We start from the raw sequence: 21,536 nt of genomic DNA, 5'->3' as shown, positions 1-21,536 counted from the left end.
TATTCATGCCAAGCATCTAGGCGCCTTGATTTCAGACATGCTTGGCTGCACAGCTTCTCCTCACTGCCCTCGGCCACGCAGCTCCACCATCTGTCTTTCCCCACACTGCACCTGCTGAAATCAGAGCACCAAAGCCCAGGTGGGGAGAGCAGGCCAATGATGGATACAGCTCCAGGTAGCAAGGGCTTATCCATGCCACAGGACTGGCCCTGCTGACGTGAACAGGAGCTGCTTTGAGGAAACCCTTGGCTCATGCTGGGCTGCTCACGGTGGCTGTGACGCTCCGTGTTGTCCTGCAGCCCCATCCCACTGAGCTGGAATCCACAAGCCCCACTGCTGGGGGAAGGTGTGCTGCGTTGAGCCTGAAAGAGCAGGGCAGCAGCAGGAATAGCTGGGGGAAGACTTGGCCTGGGAGGGGGGCATGAGGGAGCGAGGGATGGGAGTTTCTTCCTCGGTGCTAGGCCAGGTGTCACACTGGGAGCCTGGCCATGGCGTGACTTTCCTCAGCACAGCGTGTGGCATCCTGACTCCCCCTGCACCAATGCTCTGTCCCTGGGCAGGCACTACCAGCCCACCCTGGCAGGGAAAGCAGCTGGAGCCGGTGGCATTTCTCCATTCCCACCACGTGCTTCTTGTGTTCACCAGGTGTGTTGGCCAGGGATGGCTGTCTGCCCCGTGGGCTGAACTGCCTCCAGGGGAGGCTTTCGGGTGCTTAGCAATGCCTCAAGCAGGTTTCCATCAGGCCAAGGACGGCTTGGTGGCAGCACCTGGCCAGGCTGGCTATGGCCTACAGGAGCAGACCACAGCAGGAGACAGAAGCCCAGTCTGCAGCTGTCAGGGAAGGCAAGGTGTTGTGAGAGGGAGGGAGTCCCCATGGGCAGTGGGCTCCTCGCACCACTTTCTGCTCGAAGATAGGAGGGGCTGCAGCTGGACGCAGCCTTGTCCAGGGTCGGGGGGGATGGCACAAGGAGGCAGACACATGTTTAAACACCACAACGCGCTGAGACCTTTTGGGCAACGAGAGCTGGAAACAGGGGACGCTCCAAGGAAGAGGATGTGGTATGGGAAGGAGGTGGCCAGCCTGGCTCTGAAGCCACAGTAAACTCCCCTCTGTCCCGGCTGTGACACGCACCGTCCCTGAGGTCAGCAGGGAGCTGCCCAGCCATGCCCAGCCTGCTCATGCCAGGGTTAGGGTCCCTGTCAAGGCGGTAGGGCCGGGGCCCTGGCCAGAGCATCCCACAGCGCTGCCAGGCTCGTAGGTGACAGCAGGCGTGTGCCGAGGCAACAGCACCGAGGCCTCCCCGTGCTCCCAGGGCCAGCGCCGGCGGCAAGGCAGGAAACAGAGGCGCTCCGCCACGAGGCTGACACGGGAGGGGAGGTGCGGAGGACCAAGCTGTGCCCAGTCCCCCGGCCACCGCGCAAAGCTGTTCTGCCTGGGGTCCCCACGACCTCCCGCGACGTCACCACCTCCACTGTAACCCACTGGGTGGGCCCGAGCCACGGCTCTGCCACATGAGGGGCCCGTGCCCAGGGCAGGAGAGAGAGACCCAGCTGGGATGCGCCCCGGGCGACCGGGGGCAAGCTGGGCCAGGGAGCCCCCACCCTGCCACGCGGCCAGGAGTACGGTGGGACCAGGCAGCCCTACATTGAGCTTCCAGGCCTCCGTGTTTTTATTCGAATTTTTTTTGTCCCAGACGCTGGTACCAACGCACCATCGGAGCCAGGGGGACTGTCCCCATCAGTGTCAGCCATCTCAGAGCCGGCTGCAGGCCTGTTTCCCCCGCTGCTCCCTGCCCCTCACCTCGGGGCCGCACACAGACCCTCTTCAGCGAGCAGCGTGGTGGGGCCGAGGGCTTGGGGCCGACCCCGAGGGCAGGCGGGATCGAGCAATTCCCAAGCAGGCTGGGTAGCGGAGCGGGGAAGGATTTATTGACTCACGACTTCGGCTACATCACAGTTGGAGTTTTCCTTCCCGCCTCGACAGAGGACATCGTGTTTTACTTCCTGGGCAAAGTGCGCGGAGACGCTTCACAGTTTCATCCCTTCGGTAAAGCAGAACTGAGGCAGTGACAAATGGCAAACTCTAAATCGTATGAAAAAATAATACAAACTCTTCTCTTTAAATATCTTACAGAACATGAACCTGAATAAAGAGCATGGAAAGCACCGCACTGCAAAACCAGCGAGGCAGAGCGAGCGGGGCCCCGGGCCGGCGCCGCCGCGGGGCACGGCTCGCGGCCACCTCGCGCCGCTTTTGTAGTGGATGGGAAAGGAACTGAGATGGGACGCGTCCTCACCCCGCTTCTCCCCCAGACACACCGCAGACCTGGCTCAGCACAGGACGAAACGCCAGGGTGGGGCGGGGGGGGTGACCCGACCCCAGACACACACACGGACGCAGCCACCCCCGGGCCATGCAGTCGTGGTTAGCACAGGCAGCAGGAGGCACGTGCAGCCATCACGGGCCGCATAGGGTCTACGGGAAACAGGCTTTCCCAGAGCACCCTGTGCATGGCCCCACGGGTGCCAGGCTGCCCCAAAGAGCCCAGAGGAGAGCGCAGCCCAGCACAGGGCGAGCAGCACCCCGGCACCCCGGTGGAGGAGCTGACGCGGCTACAGGCAGGAGCAGCTCTGCGAGAGGGGACAGCCGAGGCAAGGGCATTGCTACGAGGCTGCCCCAGGGGCCACGCTCCCTGCGGGGTCCCCCAGGCACAACCGGACACACACACACAAACACGCACAGCGTGGGGCGGCCGCGAGGGGCGGAGGCGCTGCCGTCCCCTCCGCGTGGCCGCACGCACCCCGGCCCCGGGGCGGACGACACTCACAAATGAAACGGAGATCCCTATTGTGTTGCAGTGCAAGTTCACGTAAACCCAAGGCACCACTGCGATAGGACGCGGGTCTGTACAGGGGAGCCCACGGGGCTCGTGCGGGTGCTGAGGCCACGCAGCCCCTCGTGACGCAGGCCTGGGCGGAGCGGGGCAGCCCCGGGCCCCGCGGAGCGTGCAAAGTGGGGGCCGTGCGGTCACAAAGCGAGCGTGGGGACGGGGCGACGGCTGCGCTCCGGCCCCCCGCGGACCCTGCGCTGCGGCCGGCCGTCTCGCTCCCGGCAGGCCGGGCTTTCCTGGGGGCAGGGGCTATTTACAGGGGCTATGTACAAACGGGGCCAGTCGCCAGTCACGTGCAGTTCTGTGCAGTCCAAAGAGCCCCAGCCGGATTCCCGTGAGGAAGCTGGTGGGGACGTAGGCAGGCAGATGGGGTCCACGGGACGTCGGGGCACAGGGAGAGCCAGCTCCCAGGGACGGGGGGTGCAAATACAGGACGGGAAGCAACGAAACCGGCCCTTGCAGAGAAGGAGAGATGGGGGCTCTTGCTCCTTCTGAGAGCCCCAGGGACCCAGCCCCGGGGGCTATCGGTAGGCTGGAAGAGGTGCTCATCTTCGGCGTCGTGCTCCCCACACGCTGTGAGAGCACAGCCCTGAGAGACGAGAGTGCTCCCGTCCCCACGCTAGGGACTGGTGTGGCATTAGAGGGGGCGCGGGTGCGCAGCTCTGTCGGGGACCTCGGGGTGCGTGGGCAGCCCACTCTCGCCCCGCCGGTACGTCTCCCAGAAGGCTCGTTCGAGCTGATCCAGCTGCGAGCTCAGCGGCAGGTGGATCTCGAGATGCATGCGCAGGGTTTCCAGCCACTGCTCCAGTTTACTGAAGGATGGCCTAAGCGAGAGAGAGGAGAGATGGTAGCTCCTAGCCAACTCCACTCAGCACCCTGCCACTCACGGCTCCAGCTCCATATCGTTTCCCCTGCCAGGTTGGTGGCCCCAGCACCGGCCCATGGTACAGCCATGTCAGTCCCCAGGATGGGGAGATGCAAGGGCCCAACTGCTCACCGCTTCTCAGGGTCCAGGTCACAGCAGCACACAGCGATGGGGAAGAAGCTGGGGGGACAGGCAGGGGGACAGTAGCGGTCCAGGAACCCCCTCACATTGAGACCGAAGTCTGTGGTGCGGGGCAGGTAGTCGGGGTCAGCACTGACTCGGCCAATGATCTGGGGGAGAGAGGGAGTGAGGAGAAGGCACAGCCTGATTAGAGCATCACCGAAGACCCCAGGGCAGGGCCACCAGTGGTACTTGCCTCGCACAGAACGATGCCGAAAGAGAAGATGTCCACCTTCTCGTCGTAGCTCCGGCCTGCAAGGAGAAATGGGTTGGGCTGTGCTGTACACCTTGTCCCTGCCCTATTACGTGTCACCTGCCTTAGAACAGAGACCCGGCCAGCCATATCCCCCATGCTGCAGGGCACCGTGGCCACACTCACCATTGATCATCTCAGGGGCCATCCAGTAAGGGTTGCCCACCACTGTGTAGCGCTTCTTCCGGTCTGGCTTCTTCAGGCTCTTGAGATGCTCAGGCTGGTTCTTCTCATCCACCATGAGCCGTGCCAGCCCAAAATCGGCCACGACCACGCTCTTGTTCTGGGCAGGACACAGACAGATGAGGGCTCAGGTGTGGGGTGAACATGGGTGACCCTCACCCAGTCCGGGAGACAGTGGGCAGCTCTGTTCCCACGCTTGGGCCAGTGGGCACAGCCACGGCTGGACTTACCTCCCGCACTAGGCAGTTGTGAGAGTTGAGGTCGCGGTGGATGATATTCATGGAGTGGAGGTAGGCCTGAGGGGAAAGATGGGCTGAGAGCAGGGTGACAGCACCCAGAGCCAGCCCCAGTGGCACCCATGCCCAGTGCCTGCCACCCACATCCAGCAGTACCCAATGCACCATCCAGCACTCAGCATATCCCCTCCAGCGCCCAGCACACACATACCCAGCACACTTACCCAATAGCACCCAACACACCCACCCAGCTGCGCCCAGTGCACCCAAGCCTGCCACACACACCTGGCAGTGCCCCATGTACCCACACACCCCATGCCCAGAGCATCCCTCCTGTGCACTCACACACCTACCCAGCGGTGACCACTGCCTGCTGGCCTACTGAGACGTCGCCCTCAGGCCCACGCTGCAGCACCTGCCAAACCCACACCACCCCGAGCAATGCCCAGTGTCCCCATGTGCCCCGTCTGGCCTGCTTGAGTGTCACTCACCATGCCGGCTGCAATGTCCTTGGCAAAGCTGACCCTCTGGCTCCACGGGTAGTGGCTGTCCTGCAGGCAGAAGGGAGGGTATTTGCTGGGAGAAAAGGAAAGGGGAGCTGCCACGGAAAGCCCCGGGGCTGTGCTTCTGGATATGGCCTGCCTGGCACACTCAGCGCTGGGCTTGGAGCTGTGCCATCAGGATGGGTTTGGAGAGCAGCTCCAAGCCCATCTCCAGCCCAGCGCTCACCATGCTCTTGATCAGGCCCCGCAAGGTGCCCCCCTTGATGTACTCTGTGATGAAGTTGAGCCTCTTCTCCTTGTACAACACCCCGATGAACTTCAGCACATTGGGGTGCTCCAAGCAACGCATCACCTTCACCTGTGGGACCAGAGCACCCATCAGGCCCTCAGAGTTGACCAGATTGCCCTGGCCTGAGCCAGGCTCACAGAGACACCCCTACACTCTCAGAGACAGACCACTGCCTGTGTTAATCACTCTCAGCTTAAATGGGTAGGTCTGTTTATCCTGAATTAGTCCCATCTTGCTCTCCATCTCCCTCCTCTCATTGCCCCTTTGTCTGCCATGCCCGGAGCCCTCCCCTCTGCTATCCAATTTCCCTTCCCCATGCAGGTCTCTGATGCTGGTATCAAGTCTCCCCTTCACCTTCCCTCATCGCGCTGACTCAGGGGGCTCCTGGAGCCTTTCGCTACCCGATACTTCCTCGTCTAGGCGCCACGGATGCTTCGCTGCCTGAGCATTGGGAGTCCACTTTGCTGCCCAGCCACCCAACCCCACCCCCTCCTCTGAGTCCCACTCCTAGGACAGGTGCCTGCCCTGCCTGTTCCCAACAGCTGGTCAACATCGGGCTGCCCATCAGCACCAACATGTCGTGTCCAGCATCCTAGGCCACACCCAACACCCTTTCCCAGCACAGCCACCCAGCCTGGTGAGGACTGAGAACATATTGTGCTTCCAGGAGACCCCCTTCCCCTGTGGAAAGACAGCCTCATCCCTTGTCCCCCCAACACAGGGCAATTAGCCCTACAGAAAGAAGCAGGACACTTGCCTCTTTGAGGAAGGTCCTCTGTGTCTCCTCGTCAAAGCGGATCAGTTCCTTCATCACCATCACCTCGCCCGTCTCCCGATGTGTCACCTAGCAGAGAGGGTAGGCACTGAGCCACCGGCTCCCAGCTGCCAACCCCACGGCAGCCAGCACTGGAAACACACCAGGCCTTGGAGATGCTACCCCAATATCCTCCCCCTGAAATGGTGCCCAGGGAGCTGAGACCCTCATACAAGAGATGCTGCAAGGAGAAGGGCAGAAGTCTGCCTATGTGAAGGGAGGGTCTCCTGCAGGAGCTTAGGGGGAAGAGGTGTAGAGGGAAGGCTCTCCTTGGGATCAGGGCTAATGAAGAAGAGAGGAGATGGTGATGATTCTCCTTGTCCCTGCTGGAGCCACACTGGAGGCAGACAGGCCACGGACCCACCTTGATGGCTTGGCCAAAGCAGCCTTTCCCCAACACTTCGCCATGGATCAAGTCTGAGGGACGGAAGATGCGGTGTGTGCGAGAGACCACACGGAGTGACTCGGAGCGGCTGATGTCCTTGCGTTGGGAGGCTGGCGAGCCCATGGAGCTGGAGGCGGGTGACTTGTCTGTGCTGCAGCTCCTCCTGTGGGGCAAACCACATGCAGGGTCAGGTTGGTGCCAGGAGCAGGGGCCAGGGAGGGACCCCAAGCCCATGACAGGGGACATGTGCAAGTGCAAGACTTACATGACTGCCCGTTGGCGCATGGCACTGGCCTCCCCGCAGGGCGTGCGGGCCGGGGAGCGCAGGGGGCTGTGCAGGTCAGACAGCGGGCTGCACTCCAGGGCCGATTCGCGGGCCAGGGGCTCATGGGGGTCATGCTCGATGGTCAGCTGGAGCAGGCGGCTGGTTTCCTGGATCAGCAGGTCAATCTAGGGGCACAGACAATGCTGGGGGCTGGTTCATAGGGGACCCTGTGGTCTTGTCCACAACCTGCTGGGGGTGGCCAGGGAGGGAACGGTACCTCATCCAGGGGCACGTGCCCGATGGGTGTGCCGTTGATCTCCAGGATACGGTCTCCCACATGGATGGAGTTCTTCATATCAGGGCTGATGCAATCTGGATCGACTCTGTAGGGCCAACATGCAAGGGTGGGGGGTCAACCCCTCTGGCTCTGACACAGTACACGCGAGCCAGCCCAGGAGCTGGGGACGTGCTGGAGCAGTATGCATGAGCCAGCCGTGACGGGTGGGCACAGAGCAGCACGTTACACGTGAGCCACCCCTGGCAAATAGGACACTGTGCAAGTAGGGACACACTGGCATGTTAGCCTCGAGTCACCCCTGGTTGATGAGGATATGCAGGCATGATATCTGTGAGTCAGCCCTAGTAGATGGGGACATGCTCACACAGTACCCCTGAGCTACCCCATGCAGATGATGTCATGCTGGCACCGTACCCACAAGCCATCATCAGCATAAGAAGATATGCCAGCATGGTACCCACAGACCACCCCATCAGAGAGAGGAACATCGACACATTTACTCACAAGCCACCCCGACAGATGGGGACATACTAGCACAGCATCCACAAACCTTCCTCAGCATATGGGACATGCCAGCACAGTACCCACAGGCCCCTCTGGCAGATGCGGACACACTAGCCCCATCCTTCACCCACCCGCACCTGGAAGGGCTCTGGAAGGTAAATCAGGGGGTTGATGCTGTAAGCAGAAGGCAAGGGCAGACCCAGGAACCCCCAACCCTCAGTGCTGCCTGTGGCTGGGGAGAAGGGAAGAGGGGACACAGCACCAAGGCCAGGGTGCCCCACGCGGTACGTACTCTCGGACACGGACAGTGTGCGAGTGCTCAGAGGCACAGCCCTGTGAGCTGCAGTGCTGGTCGATGGATACGGAGAACCCTCGCTTCCCATCGGAGCAGGCAGGGATGGAGACGAGTGTGACGGTGTGCGGGATGCGGGAGCCTGGCGAGTCTGGCAGGATCTGCTCGATGACCGGCGTCACCACCATCTGGTAATAGCAGTGCCCACTGTGGGGCCAAGAGGGGTGAAGAGCGGGTGCTGGGCGAGCAGGGAAAGGGAGACACAGCAGAGCGTCGGCCAGCACCCGTCCTGTGGGAAGTGCCTCCCTGCCCTCCGCGATGCCCCAGCAGGGCTCTGACATACCAGTACAGCTTGGAGCGCTCCACGAGCGCATAGGTGTCCCCGTCCCCGATGAACACGTGGCAGTTGAGGCAGCTGAAGCATTCAGGGTGGTACTTCTGCTCCCCAGCCACCTGTGGGAAGACATTGTGAGCCCCACCTGCCTGGGGATCCCCAGGAGCAAGCTTCGAGGGGCAGAGAGGACAAAAAGCTCCTACGAACCCCAGTGTTTGGGGCACTGAGCTAGGGGTGGCATTCACACAGGGGCTCGGCAGTGCCCCCAGCACCCTTGGGTGCCATCTTGGTGTCTCCGTGCCTGGCGGAGGGAGGACTCTGCTGCAGGGAGGTTTGCCTAGGACTCTGTTCTCAGGGGAACCGGCTGGTGCTCGGGGTGAAACCGGGGCCGAGGGAAGGGCAGGCTGAGCCGTGGCAGACGGCACGAAGGGAACACGCTGACCGGCTGGGTCCAGCTCTGTGGGGACAGCTCTGTCTCCCTGCTGTGCTAAAGCTTTGAGCCTCCTTCCCCAGGGTGCACTGAGCCCGCGGAAGAAGCAGAAGGGGAAATACAGAGACCACAAAAACTCAAGTGAAAGGGGCCAGGGAGTGAAACGCAGCCCGGCTGCCGGGAATCCACCTCGCTCCTGCAGCCACCCCGGGGAGGGGAAGAAGCGGCTGTGAAGCTGGGGCCGAAAGGCAGCTGCATCAGGGGCACCTCCGGTGACAGACCGGCCTGTGCTCTCCTGGGAGTTCCTGTCCCCCAAAACGCTGAGGATGCCCCAACACCCTGCCAGCCCCAGAGCCACCCTGTGGGCCCGTACCTGCGTTGCCATGCGGGACCGGTCCCCTCTGCGTGACTCCCCTACGGCGGCACCGCGACTGAGTTGGGTGGGGGCCACGGCCGCGCGCCCCTCTCTGGCTCGGCCCCTTTCCAGTGAGCTCAGCCATGAGTCATGGCTCGGAGCGACGCTCACGCGTGGACAGCCGTGGCCGGCTCACCGCCCACCCCGGGGAACCCCGCAGCTGTCACGGCGTGCTGGGGACGGCAGCCCGCATCCTGCTCGCCACAAGCATGTCTGGCCCCCGGGTGCTTACCATGACCAGCCCCTTGGTGATCTGCTCGGAGCAGCCATGGCACAGCTCCCCGAAGCGGGCCCAGTAGTCCTTCTTGCAGTACAGGCGTCCATCCTTCTCGTAGTACTGGTGGGACAGGGAGGCCCCGCACTCACAGCACCTGTGGCATGGGAGAGCCAGCACCGGGCATGAGCGGGCACAGACACCGGGTCCACCTCTACCACCCCACCTTGGACAGACGGCATCACTCCTCCGAGCTTGGCATCCTCACAGCCACCCGCTTGGACACCTCGGTGAAGCTGGTGCCCACCCTGTGCCCTTCTGCCGCATGGGTGCTCACCAGCCCCTCGGCTCTGCTGGGGGACAGGGAGGGCCAGGGCCACCAGTCGCGTCATGTCTGCCCACAGCCACTTCCCTTGTTTCCTGCTCTGCTGCGGGGCCACTGCAAACCCGTGACCCCCCCCCCTCCCCAGCCTCGCTTCCTCCCCAGGCAACCCGCCTCCTGCGTGGGCTCAGCATGATGTGCCAGCGCAGGCTGATGGCGCAGGGATGACCGGCGCAGTGAGGACGTGAGGGTGGACATGCCAGCCAGGCAGGGGACACACCAGTCCAGTACTGACATGTCAGTCTGGTGCAGGCACCCAGAGAGATGAGTTGGTCCAGCACGGGTGAGAAGAGATGCTCTGGCCTGGCACAGATGTGGGGAAGGATACACGGAGGAACGTGCCAGTCCAGCACAGACACGGGCAGGGACGTGCCAGCCCAGCTCAGACACGAGCAGCCCTAGAAGACGAGCGAATGCCACCTGCCCTGCCCACGTACAGCTTGCAGGCACCAAGCCAGCCCTCGAGCAGCCTGGGTGGCTCTGTGCTCCCGTCCTGGCCCAGATGCAGCCCACCGTAGCCGTCTGGCGGCCCCTGGGGTCCTGCTGGCTAACTGGAGAAGTCCAGCAGGGCTTGTGGGCTGCAAAGCCACGCACAGCCCCAGCACCAGCACCAGCAGTGAGTCACACCACGCTCCCAGCCCATTCGCCCCTGTATAGCGCTCAGTCGCTATTTATAGCCAGCCGTGGGCTTAGCCACAACCAGCCCCCGGCTCTCAGCATGACAGGCTGTTCCAGCCCCACAGAGGAGGCATCACCCCACCGTCACTTGGGGTGCAGGGAGGGCAGAACACCCACAGGCCACAGGGCACTGCTGGGGGAAGTACGCAGCCTCAGAGCCTGGGCCGAGCCCCATCAGCGTGGGGCTGGCAGGCAGGGAGCTGCTGGGGCCATGCACCCGGCGGTGTGTGGGCAGAGAGCGAGGTACAGGCGTGGTGCGGGGTGCACAGCCATGTTACGGGTGCAGGCTGCACGTGATGGGCAGGATGGGAAGCAAACTGCGTAGGGGACAGCCCAAATGGTAGCAAGGGAGGATGCATGGGGCTGTGCAGCGCGTGGTGATGCAGGGGGGTGCACTGCACTGGGTGAGGCCTGGGGCCTGGAAGGTGCAAAGAGGGGGACGCTGGGAGAGGCATGACAAGTGCAAGGGAGGGGTGCATGGAACTGGATGAGGCATGAGAGGAACAAGGGGGTAGGTGCAGAGTTGGATGAGACAGGAGAGGTGTGGAGTGGGTGCACGGAGCTGGGTGAACAAGAGAGGTGCAGGAGGGGTGTGCGGAGCTGAATTGTGCATGTGAGGTGTAAGGAGAGGGAAGAGCTGGGCAACGCATGGGAGATGTGATGCAGGGGACTGTGCAATGGGGGGTGAACGAGGCTGTGCAGGGGGTCCATGGGGCTGCGCAGAGGAGGATGCGGTGCAGGGGGCTGTGCAATGGAGGTGCATGGGGAGGTGCAATGGGGGGTGCAGTGCAGGGGGTGCTGGGGCTGTGCAATGGGGGTGCACAAGGAGGTGTGGTGCAGGGGCTGTGCCATGGCACTACCCAGGGATGTGCAGTGGGGGGTATGGTGCAGGGAGCTGTGCAATGGGGTTCACAGGGAGGTGCAGAGGAGAGTGCAGTGCAGGAGGTGCTGGGGACGTGCAGTGGGGGTGCACAGGGAGGTGCAGTGCAGGGGCTGTGCAATGGGAGTGGCACAGGGAGGTGCAGTGGGGGAGAGGTGCAGGGGGCTGTGCAATGGGGCGCACGGGGAGGTGCAGTGCAGGGGATGCTGGGGATGTGCAATGGGGGTGCACGAGGAGCTGCAGTGCAGGGGCTGTGCCACGTGGGTGCACGAGGAGGTGCAGTGGGGGGTGTAGTGCAGGGGCTGTGCAATGGGGGTGCATGAGGAGGTGCGGTGCAGGGGCTGGGCAATGGGGTTGCATGGGCAGGTGCAGTGGGGGGCGTAGTGCAGAGCTGTGCCATTGGGTGCATGGGAAGGTGTGGTGCAGGGGCTGTGCCATGGGGATGCACAGGGAGGTGCCGTGGGGGTTGAGGTGCAATGGGGGTGCATGAGGAGGTACAGCAGGGGGTGTGGTGCAGGGGCGGTGCAATGGGGTGCACGGGGAGGTGCTGTGGGGGGTGTAGTGCAGAGCTGTGCCATGGGGGTGCACGAGGAGGTGCAGTGGGGAGTGTAGTGCAGGGGCTGTGCAGCGGGGGTGCACAGGGGGGTGTACTGCAGGGGCTGTGCAATGGGGGTGCATGAGGAGGTGCAGCGGGGAGTGCCATGTGCCATGTGGAGGTGTAGTGCAGGGGCTGCGCAGTGGGGGTGCACGAGGAGGTGCCATGGGGAGTGTAGTGCAGGGGCTGTGCCATGGGGGGGCACGAGGAGGTGCCATGGGGGGTGCGGTGCAGGGGCTGCGCAGTGGGGGTGCACGAGGAGGTGCCGTGGGGAGTGTGGTGCAGGGGCTGTGCCATGGGGGGGCACAGAGAGGTGCCGTGGGGGGTGCGGTGCAGGGGCTGTGCCATGGGGGGGCACGAGGAGGTGCCGTGGGGGGTGCGGTGCAGGGGCTGCGCAGTGGGGGTGCACGAGGAGGTGCCGTGGGGAGTGTAGTGCAGGGGCTGTGCCATGGGGGGGCACAGAGAGGTGCCGTGGGGGGTGCGGTGCAGGGGCTGTGCCATGGGGGGGCACAGGGAGGTGCCGTGGGGGGTGCGGTGCAGGGGCTGCGCAGTGGGGGTGCACGGGGGGGTGCAGCGGGGGAGGGGTGCAGTGCCGTGCCGCAGTCCCCTCTCCCCCCTTTACCGGGGCTGGCGCGGCACGCAGGCGGCATACCAATCGGGTATGACGTCACGGCCCGGAATTTCCCCCCTCCCCATGACGTCACCGCGCGAGGACTCCACCGCCCGATTGCGCGGCTCAAATCCTCCCGGGAGGGCGCCGGCCAATGGGGAGCGGCGGCGCCGCCCCGCCCCCCAGAGGCCCCGCCCCTTAACCCCCTCCCTGCCGGGGCCGCCGCAGCCAGCACCCTGGACAGGGCGGCCGCCCCCCGCGCGCAGCCGCGCTCCCCTGCCCCGCGGCGCCTCGTGCCCGGCCCTCGCACCCACCGGCCTGGCACCCTTTGCCCGGCCGCTGCCCCGCGCTTGCTTCCACCTGGGCACACCCTGGCAGGCCGCGGCTCTCTTCGCCCCGCACACGAACCTGCGCTCTTCCCGCGCGCCCGCCTACGCACAAGCTTGCAGGCCCCAGCGCACCCATTGCATGCGCCTGCCCACGCACGGGCTTGCACCGCTGCGTGTATGCTGCACGCCACCCAGGGCCCTGCTGCACACACCCTCACGAAACGCACGTGCCCCAAGACCATGCATTGCGGTCTTGCATGCCTCCAGCTAGGCGCACCTGCCTGTGCACCCATGGGTTGCCAGCAGCCATCGAGGATGGCACACCTCCCCCTCCTTCTCTCTCTGCCCTTTCCCACCTGCCCCAGGGCAGAGTCCCCCTTGCCCACAGCCCTGTGGCAAGGGAACAGGGCTGAGTCAGAGGCCTGCAGCCTCTGCCTATGCTCGCTTCCACTCCTGCGGCCCCTGCAGAGCAGCTGTCTCCCGAAATCACGCACTTCCCTTCCCAGTACCTCAACTTCCCCATGGCAGAGTGATGCGAAGAGGAGCCATGGGCCCGACCGCCCCTGTCATCCGAGAATCAACCTTCTGCAACATCCCTTCGCCATGATCCCGTGGACATGGGTGCATGCCCTGAGCTTGCACGCAGCACACGCATTCACACGCGGCCCTGCAGCCCTGCTTGGTCCCCTGCACGCTTGCAGCAGGCGCTGCTGCCCTCGAGGCTGGGACGAGGAGGAGGAGGAGGAGGAGAAAGGCATTTGCACGTCCACCCTCGAGTAGGCTGCTCCCAGCCAAAGGATGCAGTGTGTGAAGGGCTGCCGGAAGCCCATTTCCCCTGGGGGTGCTGGGAGCAGCAGCCAGATCCAGTTGCAGCCCCCACAGGGCTGGTTTCACTCCATCCCAGTGGCCGTCCCTGCCAACGAGCAGAGGGGAGATAGAGCACCCGAACGGAGGCAGAGCACCCGGAGGGCTCCCAAGCCCAGTGGCCAACCTGGCCCACTGCCCCGGCAGCCCATCTGCAGACAAGCACAGCACCCGGCTTGACCCTCGCCCACTTACTTGGCTCCAGCGCTTCGGAAATGGCTCTTCTTCAGCACAGATGCCAGCATCCTCTGAGCTGGTGGGTGCTGCCCTTCGCCACCCTGCAACGCTCAGCACCCCCAGCCCCAGGGCATCTCTCTCAGCCAGGGCTGGGGCCGCGCACCCAGGTTGGGCACCGCCAGGGGCCTCCTCCGGCTCGCTCTGCCCCAGCGGCTCTCACGGGTCCAGCCGCTGGGAGAGTGCGAGAGAAAGAGGAAGCAGGGAGGGACTAGAGCTGGGTGACATCAGCCCTGTGAGCCGGCCGCGCTGCTCGCCCCGGCCCCTCCGCAGCCAGCAGCTGCCGCATCCCGTCCGGGGCGCCACAGCCAAGGCAGGAAGGGAAAGCAGGAAGCCGAGCTATGCATGGTGCTTCTGCGCAGATAGCAGGGCTGCGGCCTCACCCACCGCAGGGCTCTCCCCACCAGGGCTGGCCTGGCTGCAGCGCACCCAGGAGAGCCTTGCCCAGCGCTGACGGACGCATCCCCGTGCCCGCCGCATCCTGCTGTCCTTGCATAGCACGCAGCCTCACCGGCATCTGCCTGCACAGTCATCTGCATCCTGAGTGCCCATGGGAAGGGAAGGGCCTCCCGTGCACCCAGCTGCGGGGCAATGGGCCAGCCTTGCGCGAAGACACCTCGCACAAACACAGCTTGGCATGTCCCCAGCGGTACTGGCTGCGCAGAGCAGCGCATGCAGCCGTGCATGGATTGCACATGCAGCCTTGCACATGCACCTCTTTCCATGCAGGCAGGCCAGCGCACTCAGTGCTGCAGCTCACCCTGTCCACCTCGGGGATCCAGTGCAGTCTTGCACCCCGCGTGCCTGCATGCTCCTGCCTTCCCGGGGGAGCCCCAGGGCTGGGAAGCGCAGCTCCCCCAGCCCCGCTCAGCGGGCTGGCAGCTAATGAAGAGCAGATGGCCCCGCTCACAGGCTCTCCAGCTGCTGCTGCTGCTATTAATGGCCGCCAGAGCGCTGGGAGCTGTGCAGCAGAGCTGGCAGCCCCAGCACCGAGCAGCCCCGTTTCCCTCGCTGCTCCTCTGCAGATGTGGGGACCCCCAGGAGCCGAGCAGTACCCCAAGCTCAGAGGGTCTCATTGGCCAGGTCCCAGCACAAGACTCACTGCGTTGAAAGAGCGCTTGAGATGCTCCGGGCATCCCTCAGGCACCGATGCTGGGCACAGCCAGCACCCTGCAGGGCTGAGCTCCAGCATCCTGAGCACCTTCGCCCTGTCCCCAGACCACAAACCTGGTGCCACCTCTCAGGAGGCTCCACATACCCTCTCTGGAGGCTGACTGCCAGCAGGATGGAGCGGAGCAAAGCCGAGAGGTAGAGCCAGGGCCGAAAAGAGAAAGGAGCAAGGAGAGGGAGGCGGCAAGGGAGCAGTGCCACCTGCTGAGCGCACGGAGGCTCCGCAGGGCTCCCCTGGGCCTCAGGAAGGGGCCCACAGCCCTGCACACACGCGCTCTGGCCTGGGCTTGTGCCCCTCTGCCCCTCAGCAGGATCTGCAGGATCACACGTGCCCTTCTGGGATCGGGAGTGCCAAAGCCTTTGCACGCTTCTCCAGCCTGGCTGCGCACCACGTGCGTCTGCTTACGCAGGACCATGTGGCCCCGAGTGCGTTTGTCCGTGCACGCTTGGCTGCATTTTCACCTGCACCTGCGTGTGCATGTGGCTGAACGTGCACACACACACCTTGGGAAGCATGTACCCACACACACGGGTGCACAGGCGGCCCGGGAAGCCTGTCTGCACAACGCGTGCATGCTGTGCACGTTGCGTGAGCCAGGCCCAGCCTGGCCAGGGGACAGCTCCGGACAGCAGGGTTGCATAGGTGGCCACCCTCAGGGCGGGGTGCTGGCAATCGCTGGGGCGGGTGCCCAGGCTCCTACCTGAAGCAGTCGGCGTGCCAGTCTGCATTCAGGGCCTGGAGGTACTGCCCATCGTAGATACCGTGGCCGCAGCTCGCACATACAGGCAGGTCGGTTCCTGGAAGAGCAGAGGATGGCAGTGCCCTCAACGCCTGCAGGCTGCCCCGATTCTCCCCGCTAATGCAGAGGGGCTCAGGCAACTGGGCTCAACCATGCCCCAAAACACCCATGTCCCAACGGTGAAACACCAGCTCCTGGTGTGAAGCACCATATCCCTTTGGCTCATGGGTGCAGAGTCCTCACCAGCACCCCTGGGCCTCTGCCAGCCCCTGCTCTATCGATCCCCAGACTTTACATAATGGGGACAGCGTCATCGTGCTCACGTCCCCACTGCCGGGGGCCGAGTAGGAGTGGGGATGGGGCAGGGGCTCAGCACGGTGCAGCCCAGCAGGGTGCGTGCAATGGGCACAGCAGCTGCAGCGATTGTAGGTGCCTGCGCCAGTGGTGCAGCGCGTGGGGTGTCTGGGGTGCCTGTGTAAGCAAGGGGTGGTGCGCAGGCCGCACAGTTATGGGGTGGATATGGGGCACAGAGGTGTCTGGGTGCCCCTGGCTGGTGGAGTGAGGGGAAGCAGCAGGAGTTGGCGGGGGGAATATGGGACGGGTAACAGTTATGGGGTGGTAGAGGGTGGCCAGCGGTGGGAAGACGCCAGGAGGATATGGGGTGGGTGTTGGGGGTGCAGTGGGATACAGAGATGTCTGGATGCACGTGGCAGCCCTGGGGTCCAGGGGCTGGGGGTGATCATGCCAGGGGCTGTCTGTGGGTACGTCCAGCAGCCTGAGTCCAGCAGCAGCAGAACAAGGACAGAAGGAGTGCAGAGAGGATTTGGGGAACGGGAGGGAAGGGTGTTGGGGCTTGCAGGACTATCCGTGTCTGCAGCTGGCAGCATGGGGAAATACAGGGGATGTGGGTGCCTGGGGTCCATGGTGCAGGGGGGCACAGGGGGACATGAAGGTGCCCAGACATCCATGGTGGCAGTGCAGGGATGTAGTGGGACACGGGTGGCAGCCAAGTGCCTAGGGCTGGTGGTGCAAGGGAACTGGGGACATGGAGGGGCAGAGGGGAATAGGGAAGGGCAGTACAGAGGGATGCAGGGGGGTACAGAGGTGGTTGGTGGTGAGGCAAGTGCAGGAGACTTGGGAGGGCGATGTGGAAGGAATGTGGGGAAGGTGGGTGTCGGGGGTATGGGGATGCTGGTGGTGCAGGAGATAATGGGGGGTACAAGGGGTGTCCCATAGTGCAGGAGGTGCATTTGGGGTACAAGGGGACATGGCCTATCCGACGGTGCAGAGGTGCAGGTGGGATACAGGGGCTAGGAGGTGCATGTGGGGGTGCAGAGGGACATGGAGTGTGCAGAGAGCCCAGAGGGGTTGGGGTGTCCGGGGGGATGCAGGGGAGATGCAGGGGTGGAGATTTGGCAGAGATGCAGGACATACAGCAAGGACATGGGGCAAGGAGGTCTCTGAAAAGGATACAGAGGTGATATGAGGGTGCAGGGGGATGCAGAGGTGCAGGATGGATGTTTGGGGTGCAAAGAGAAACTGGGGATACAGGGGGGTGCCTGTGTCCAGCCGTGCAGCAGGGGTGCAGATGAGTGGGGATGAGGGGGCACACATTGGGGTGCAGGATGGATGTGGAGGGTGCAAGGCAGGGGATGAAGGGGTGCAGCATGGGAGGGAGCGTGCAGGAAGGATGCAGGGTAGAAGACAGGATGCATGCAGGGATACAGAGGGGTGCAGAAGCGGTGCAGGGATACAGAGGGCTGCAGAATGGATGGGGTGCATGATGGTTGTGGAGGCACTAGGGGTGCAGGGTGGATGCAGGAGGATGCAGGGTTCATGCAGGGATACAGCTGGGTACAGCATGGATGTAGGGGGACACAGGACAGATATAGAGGGTGCTAGATGGAAGCAGGGGGTGCAGCAACGGAGCAGGAGGCACGCAGGGATGCAGAGGATGCTGGGGAATGTGATGGTACAGGAAGGGATGCAGGGGAGCAGGTGGGCACTAGAGGTGTAGGATGGGTGCGGGTTGGATGGGGAGACGGATGGCAGTCAGGTTCTGGGGGTGCACAGGCATAGAGGGTGCAAGAGGAATGGGGACTGCAGGATGGAAAGGAGTGCAGGGGGCATGAAGGGGGTGCAGCAGGGAGGCAGGAGATTGGGGGGTGCAGCTAGGGGATATGGGGGTGCAGGGAGGGGTGCAGCATTGCTGCAGAGGCAGTGGGGGTGCAGAGAGAGGCAGAGGGGAGCCAGGTTGGATAGGGATGCAGGAATAGATGCAGGGAGACTATGAGTTCAGAGGGGGTGCAGGGAACAGAGGTTGGATGGGGTGCAGAAGATGTGGGGGTGCAGGGGGATGCAGGTTAGGTGTGGGGTGCCAGAGGGATATAGGGGTGCAAGAGCATGTGAGGGAGCAGGGAAGGATGTAAGTTGGATATGGGGTTCAGGGGGGGTGTGGGGGTGCAAGTTAGAGGTAAAGCAGGACACAGGAGGACACGGGTGCAAGGAGGATGTGGTGGCATGAATTAGATGAAGGAAGGGGGTGACTAGGGTACAGGGTGAATGTGGGGGTACAAGGAGGGAGGTGAGTGTGTGGGAGCACAGGCTGCATGTGGGGTGCAGGAGAGATGTGGGGTGTGACTTACATGGGGGTGCAGGGAAAAATTGGGAGCGGTGGGGGGAATGTGGGGGTGCAAGAAGGGGTGCATGCTAGATGGGGTCTGCAGAGGGGCATATGGGGGTGCAGGAGGGATGTGGGCTGCCTGGGGGGGAAAGGAAGGATATGGGGGTACAAGTTAGAGTGGGGTGCTAGGAGCTACAGAGAGGGGATGTGGGGGTTCAGGGAGGGATGCAGGCTGAATAGGGGGTACAAGAGAGATGACAGGTGCGGGGGGTAAAGTAAGGGTCTGGGGGGATGCAGACTGGATGAGGGACCCAAGGGGGAGGGATATGGGGGTACAGGCTGGATGGGGGGCCCAAGGGGGCGATGGGGGGGTGCAGGTAGGGGATGGGGGGCCACAGGAGGATGCAAGCTGGATGGTGGAGCCCAAGGGGTGGGATGTGGATGTGGGGGTGCAGGGGGGATGCATGCTGGAGGGGGGGCCCAAGGGGGGGATGGGGGGGTGCAGGGGGGATGCAGGCTGGAGGGGGGGCCCAAGGGGGGGATGGGGGGGTGCAGGGGGATGCAGGCTGGATGGCGGGTCCAAGGGGAGGATGGAGGGGTGCAGGGGGATGCAGGATGGATGGGGGGCCCAAGGGGGGGATGGGGGGGTGCAGGGGGATGCAGGATGGATGGGGGGCCCAAGGGGGGGATGGGGGGGTGCAGGGGGATGCAGGCTGGACGGGAGGTCCAAGGGGGGGATGGAGGGGTGCAGGGGAATGCAGGCTGGATGGGGGGCCCAAGGGGGGGATGGGGGGGTGCAGGGGAATGCAGGATGGATGGGGGGGCCACAGGAGGGGGATGTGGGGGTGCAAGGGGATACAGGATGGATGGGGAGCCCAAGGGGGGGATGGGGGGGTGCAAGGGGATGCAGGATGGATGGGAAGCCCAAGGGGGGGTGGGGGGGTGCAAGGGGATGCAGGATGGATGGGGAGCCCAAGGGGGGGATGGGGGGGTGCAGGGGGATGCAGGCTGGATGGGGGGGCCACAGGAGGGGGATGGGGGGGTGCAAGGGGATGCAGGATGGACAGGAGGCCCAAGGGGGGGATGGGGGGGTGCAAGGGGATGCAGGATGGATGGGGAGCCCAAGGAGGGGATGGGGGGGTGCAGGGGGATGCAGGCTGGACAGGAGGCCCAAGGGGGGGATGGGGGGGTGCAAGGGGATGCAGGCTGGATGGGGGGCCCAAGGGGGGGATGGAGGGGGTGCAGGGGGATGCAGGCTGGACAGGAGGCCCAAGGGGGGGATGGGGGGGTGCAAGGGGATACAGGATGGATGGGGAGCCCAAGGGGGGGATGGGGGGGTGCAGGGGGATGCAGGATGGATGGGAGGCCCAAGGGGGGGATGGAGGGGTGCAGGGGGATGCAGGATGGATGGGGGGGGCCACAGGAGGGGGATGTGGGGGTGCAAGGGGATACAGGATGGATGGGGAGCCCAAGGGGGGGATGGGGGGGTGCAGGGGGATGCAGGATGGATGGGAGGCCCAAGGGGGGGATGGGGGGGTGCAGGGGGATGCAGGATGGATGGGGGGCCCAAGGGGGGGATGGGGGGGTGCAGGGGGATGCAGGATGGATGGGGGGGCCACAGGAGGGGGATGTGGGGGTGCAAGGGGATACAGGATGGATGGGGGGCCCAAGGGGGGGATGGGGGGGTGCAGGGGGATGCAGGATGGATGGGGGGGCCACAGGAGGGGGATGTGGGGGTGCAGGGGGATGCAGGCTGGATGGGGGGGCCACGGGGGGGGGATGGAGGGGTGCAGGGGAATGCAGGATGGATGGGGGGCCACAGGAGGGGGATGTGCGGGTGCAGGGGGATGCAGGCTGGACAGGAGGCCCAAGGGGGGGATGGGGGGGTGCAGGGGGATGCAGGATGGATGGGGGGGCCACAGGAGGGGGATGTGGGGGTGCAGGGGGGCCGCGGGCTGGATGGCGGGTGCGAGTCGGCCGGGGGCGGGGCGGGCGAGGGGCGGAGGGCGCGGAGCCCCGCCGGGCCGCGGCGGCGGAAGCGCTGAGTCAGGCGGGGGGCCGGGGGCCGGGGCGCGTGGTGGGGGGGGCCGGGCCGGGCCGAGCCGGGCCGAGCCGGGCCCCGGGGGGCCGGGCCGGGGTCACGCACCTTCGTCCTCTCCCATAGGCTCGTCCCTCCAGGTGCAGCAGAGCAGCATCAACCTCATGCAGGCCGCGCTGCCCGGCGCCGCGCCAGGCCCTCGCCGCTGCGGCTCCCGGCGGGCACGGCCGGCGGCGGCGCGGGGCGGGCCGGGGGCGGGGCTTGCGGGGGCCCGGGGCGGGGCCGCGTGGGGGCGGGGCCGCGTGGGGCGGGGCCGCGTGGGGGCGGGGCCAGGGGCAGGGGCGCGGCGGCGCGGGGCGGGGTTGGCGGCGGAGCCGCGGCCCGGAGCGGGGCACGTGCGGCGACGCGGGGCGGGGCCGAGGGCGGGGACTCCGGTACTGGGGGCGGGGTCAGACGAAGGGGAGGGGCCCCCGGGCTGCGGCCATGGGGCAGGGTGTGCGCGGCGCCCCGGCTCACCCAGGCGGTCTGCCAGGCCGCGGCCGTGCAGTGGGGCACGCGGGATGCCCAGGCCGAAGGAGCCCGCGGAGCGGTCGGGGACTGTCCGGCGCTGCTGCACAAGGCTTGGGGGCCCCATGGCTCGCCCCTGCTCTCAGCCCCCCGGCGCCCGACACCCCAACACCAGATGTCCTTGCACACCCTGGTGAGGCTGCCGGCCCTGCCTGTGCCGGGGGGGGGGGGGGGAGGGAGCTGGCCCCAAGCCAGCGGTGGGGAAGGGTCGTGAGGGGAAGGCAATGGGGAAGGGTCATGACGGGACAGGGATGGGGAAGGGTCGTGAGGGGACGGCGATGGGGAAGGGTCTTGAGGGGACAGTGATGGGGAAGGATCACGAGGGTACGGCAGTGGGAAAGGCTTGCGAGGGGACGATGGTGGAAAGGGTCACGAGGGGACAGCAGTGGGGAAGGGTCACGAGGGGACAGCAGTGGGGAAGGGTCATGAGGGGACGGCGGTGGGGAAGGGTCGTGAGGGGACAGTATTGGGGAAG

At 65.1% G+C, this 21,536-nt stretch overlaps 1 protein-coding gene across 4 annotated transcripts; it reads right to left on the bottom strand.

Annotated features, from left to right (window-relative positions):
• Positions 1-1,907: 1,907 nt before the first annotated feature.
• LIMK1 (LIM domain kinase 1) lies at positions 1,908-20,729 on the bottom strand. Of its 4 annotated transcripts, none has more exons than XM_068910058.1 (16): positions 20,603-20,729; positions 15,795-15,891; positions 9,370-9,508; positions 8,302-8,411; positions 7,959-8,165; positions 7,142-7,247; positions 6,865-7,049; positions 6,579-6,762; positions 6,158-6,244; positions 5,338-5,469; positions 5,100-5,159; positions 4,603-4,668; positions 4,316-4,472; positions 4,133-4,188; positions 3,889-4,046; positions 1,908-3,715 (listed from the first exon to the last, which is right to left on the bottom strand). In XM_068910058.1, exons 1-16 carry the CDS (start codon positions 20,658-20,660, stop codon positions 3,529-3,531), a joined length of 1,989 nt encoding a protein of 662 aa, XP_068766159.1. In that variant the 5' UTR covers positions 20,661-20,729; the 3' UTR covers positions 1,908-3,528. The 4 variants fall into 4 exon arrangements, with proteins under 4 accessions (XP_068766159.1, XP_068766161.1, XP_009676456.2 ...); XM_068910060.1 differs by lacking the exons at positions 15,795-15,891; positions 20,603-20,729 and adding exons at positions 13,335-13,738; positions 13,885-14,591; XM_009678161.2 differs by lacking the exons at positions 15,795-15,891; positions 20,603-20,729 and adding an exon at positions 13,885-14,588.
• Positions 20,730-21,536: the final 807 nt, after the last annotated feature.

This window comes from Struthio camelus, chromosome 16 (genome assembly GCF_040807025.1).
Source record: "Struthio camelus isolate bStrCam1 chromosome 16, bStrCam1.hap1, whole genome shotgun sequence".
Classification (NCBI taxonomy): domain Eukaryota; kingdom Metazoa; phylum Chordata; class Aves; order Struthioniformes; family Struthionidae; genus Struthio; species Struthio camelus.
This window is presented reverse-complemented; position numbering and strand designations above follow the sequence as displayed.

What these genes read in the sequence shown, in the direction of transcription:
- LIMK1 (XM_068910058.1), bottom strand. Translation starts at nt 20,660, where the DNA reads ATGAGGTTGATGCTGCTCTGCTGCACCTGGAGGGACGAGCCTATGGGA. An exon ending in TGGCACGCCGACTGCTTCAG is followed by an intron (nt 9,509 to 15,794) that starts GTAGGAGCCTGG and finishes CCCATGCCACAG; the next exon opens with GTGCTGTGAGTGCGGGGCCT. An exon ending in GAGCGCTCCAAGCTGTACTG is followed by an intron (nt 8,166 to 8,301) that starts GTATGTCAGAGC and finishes TTGGCCCCACAG; the next exon opens with TGGGCACTGCTATTACCAGA.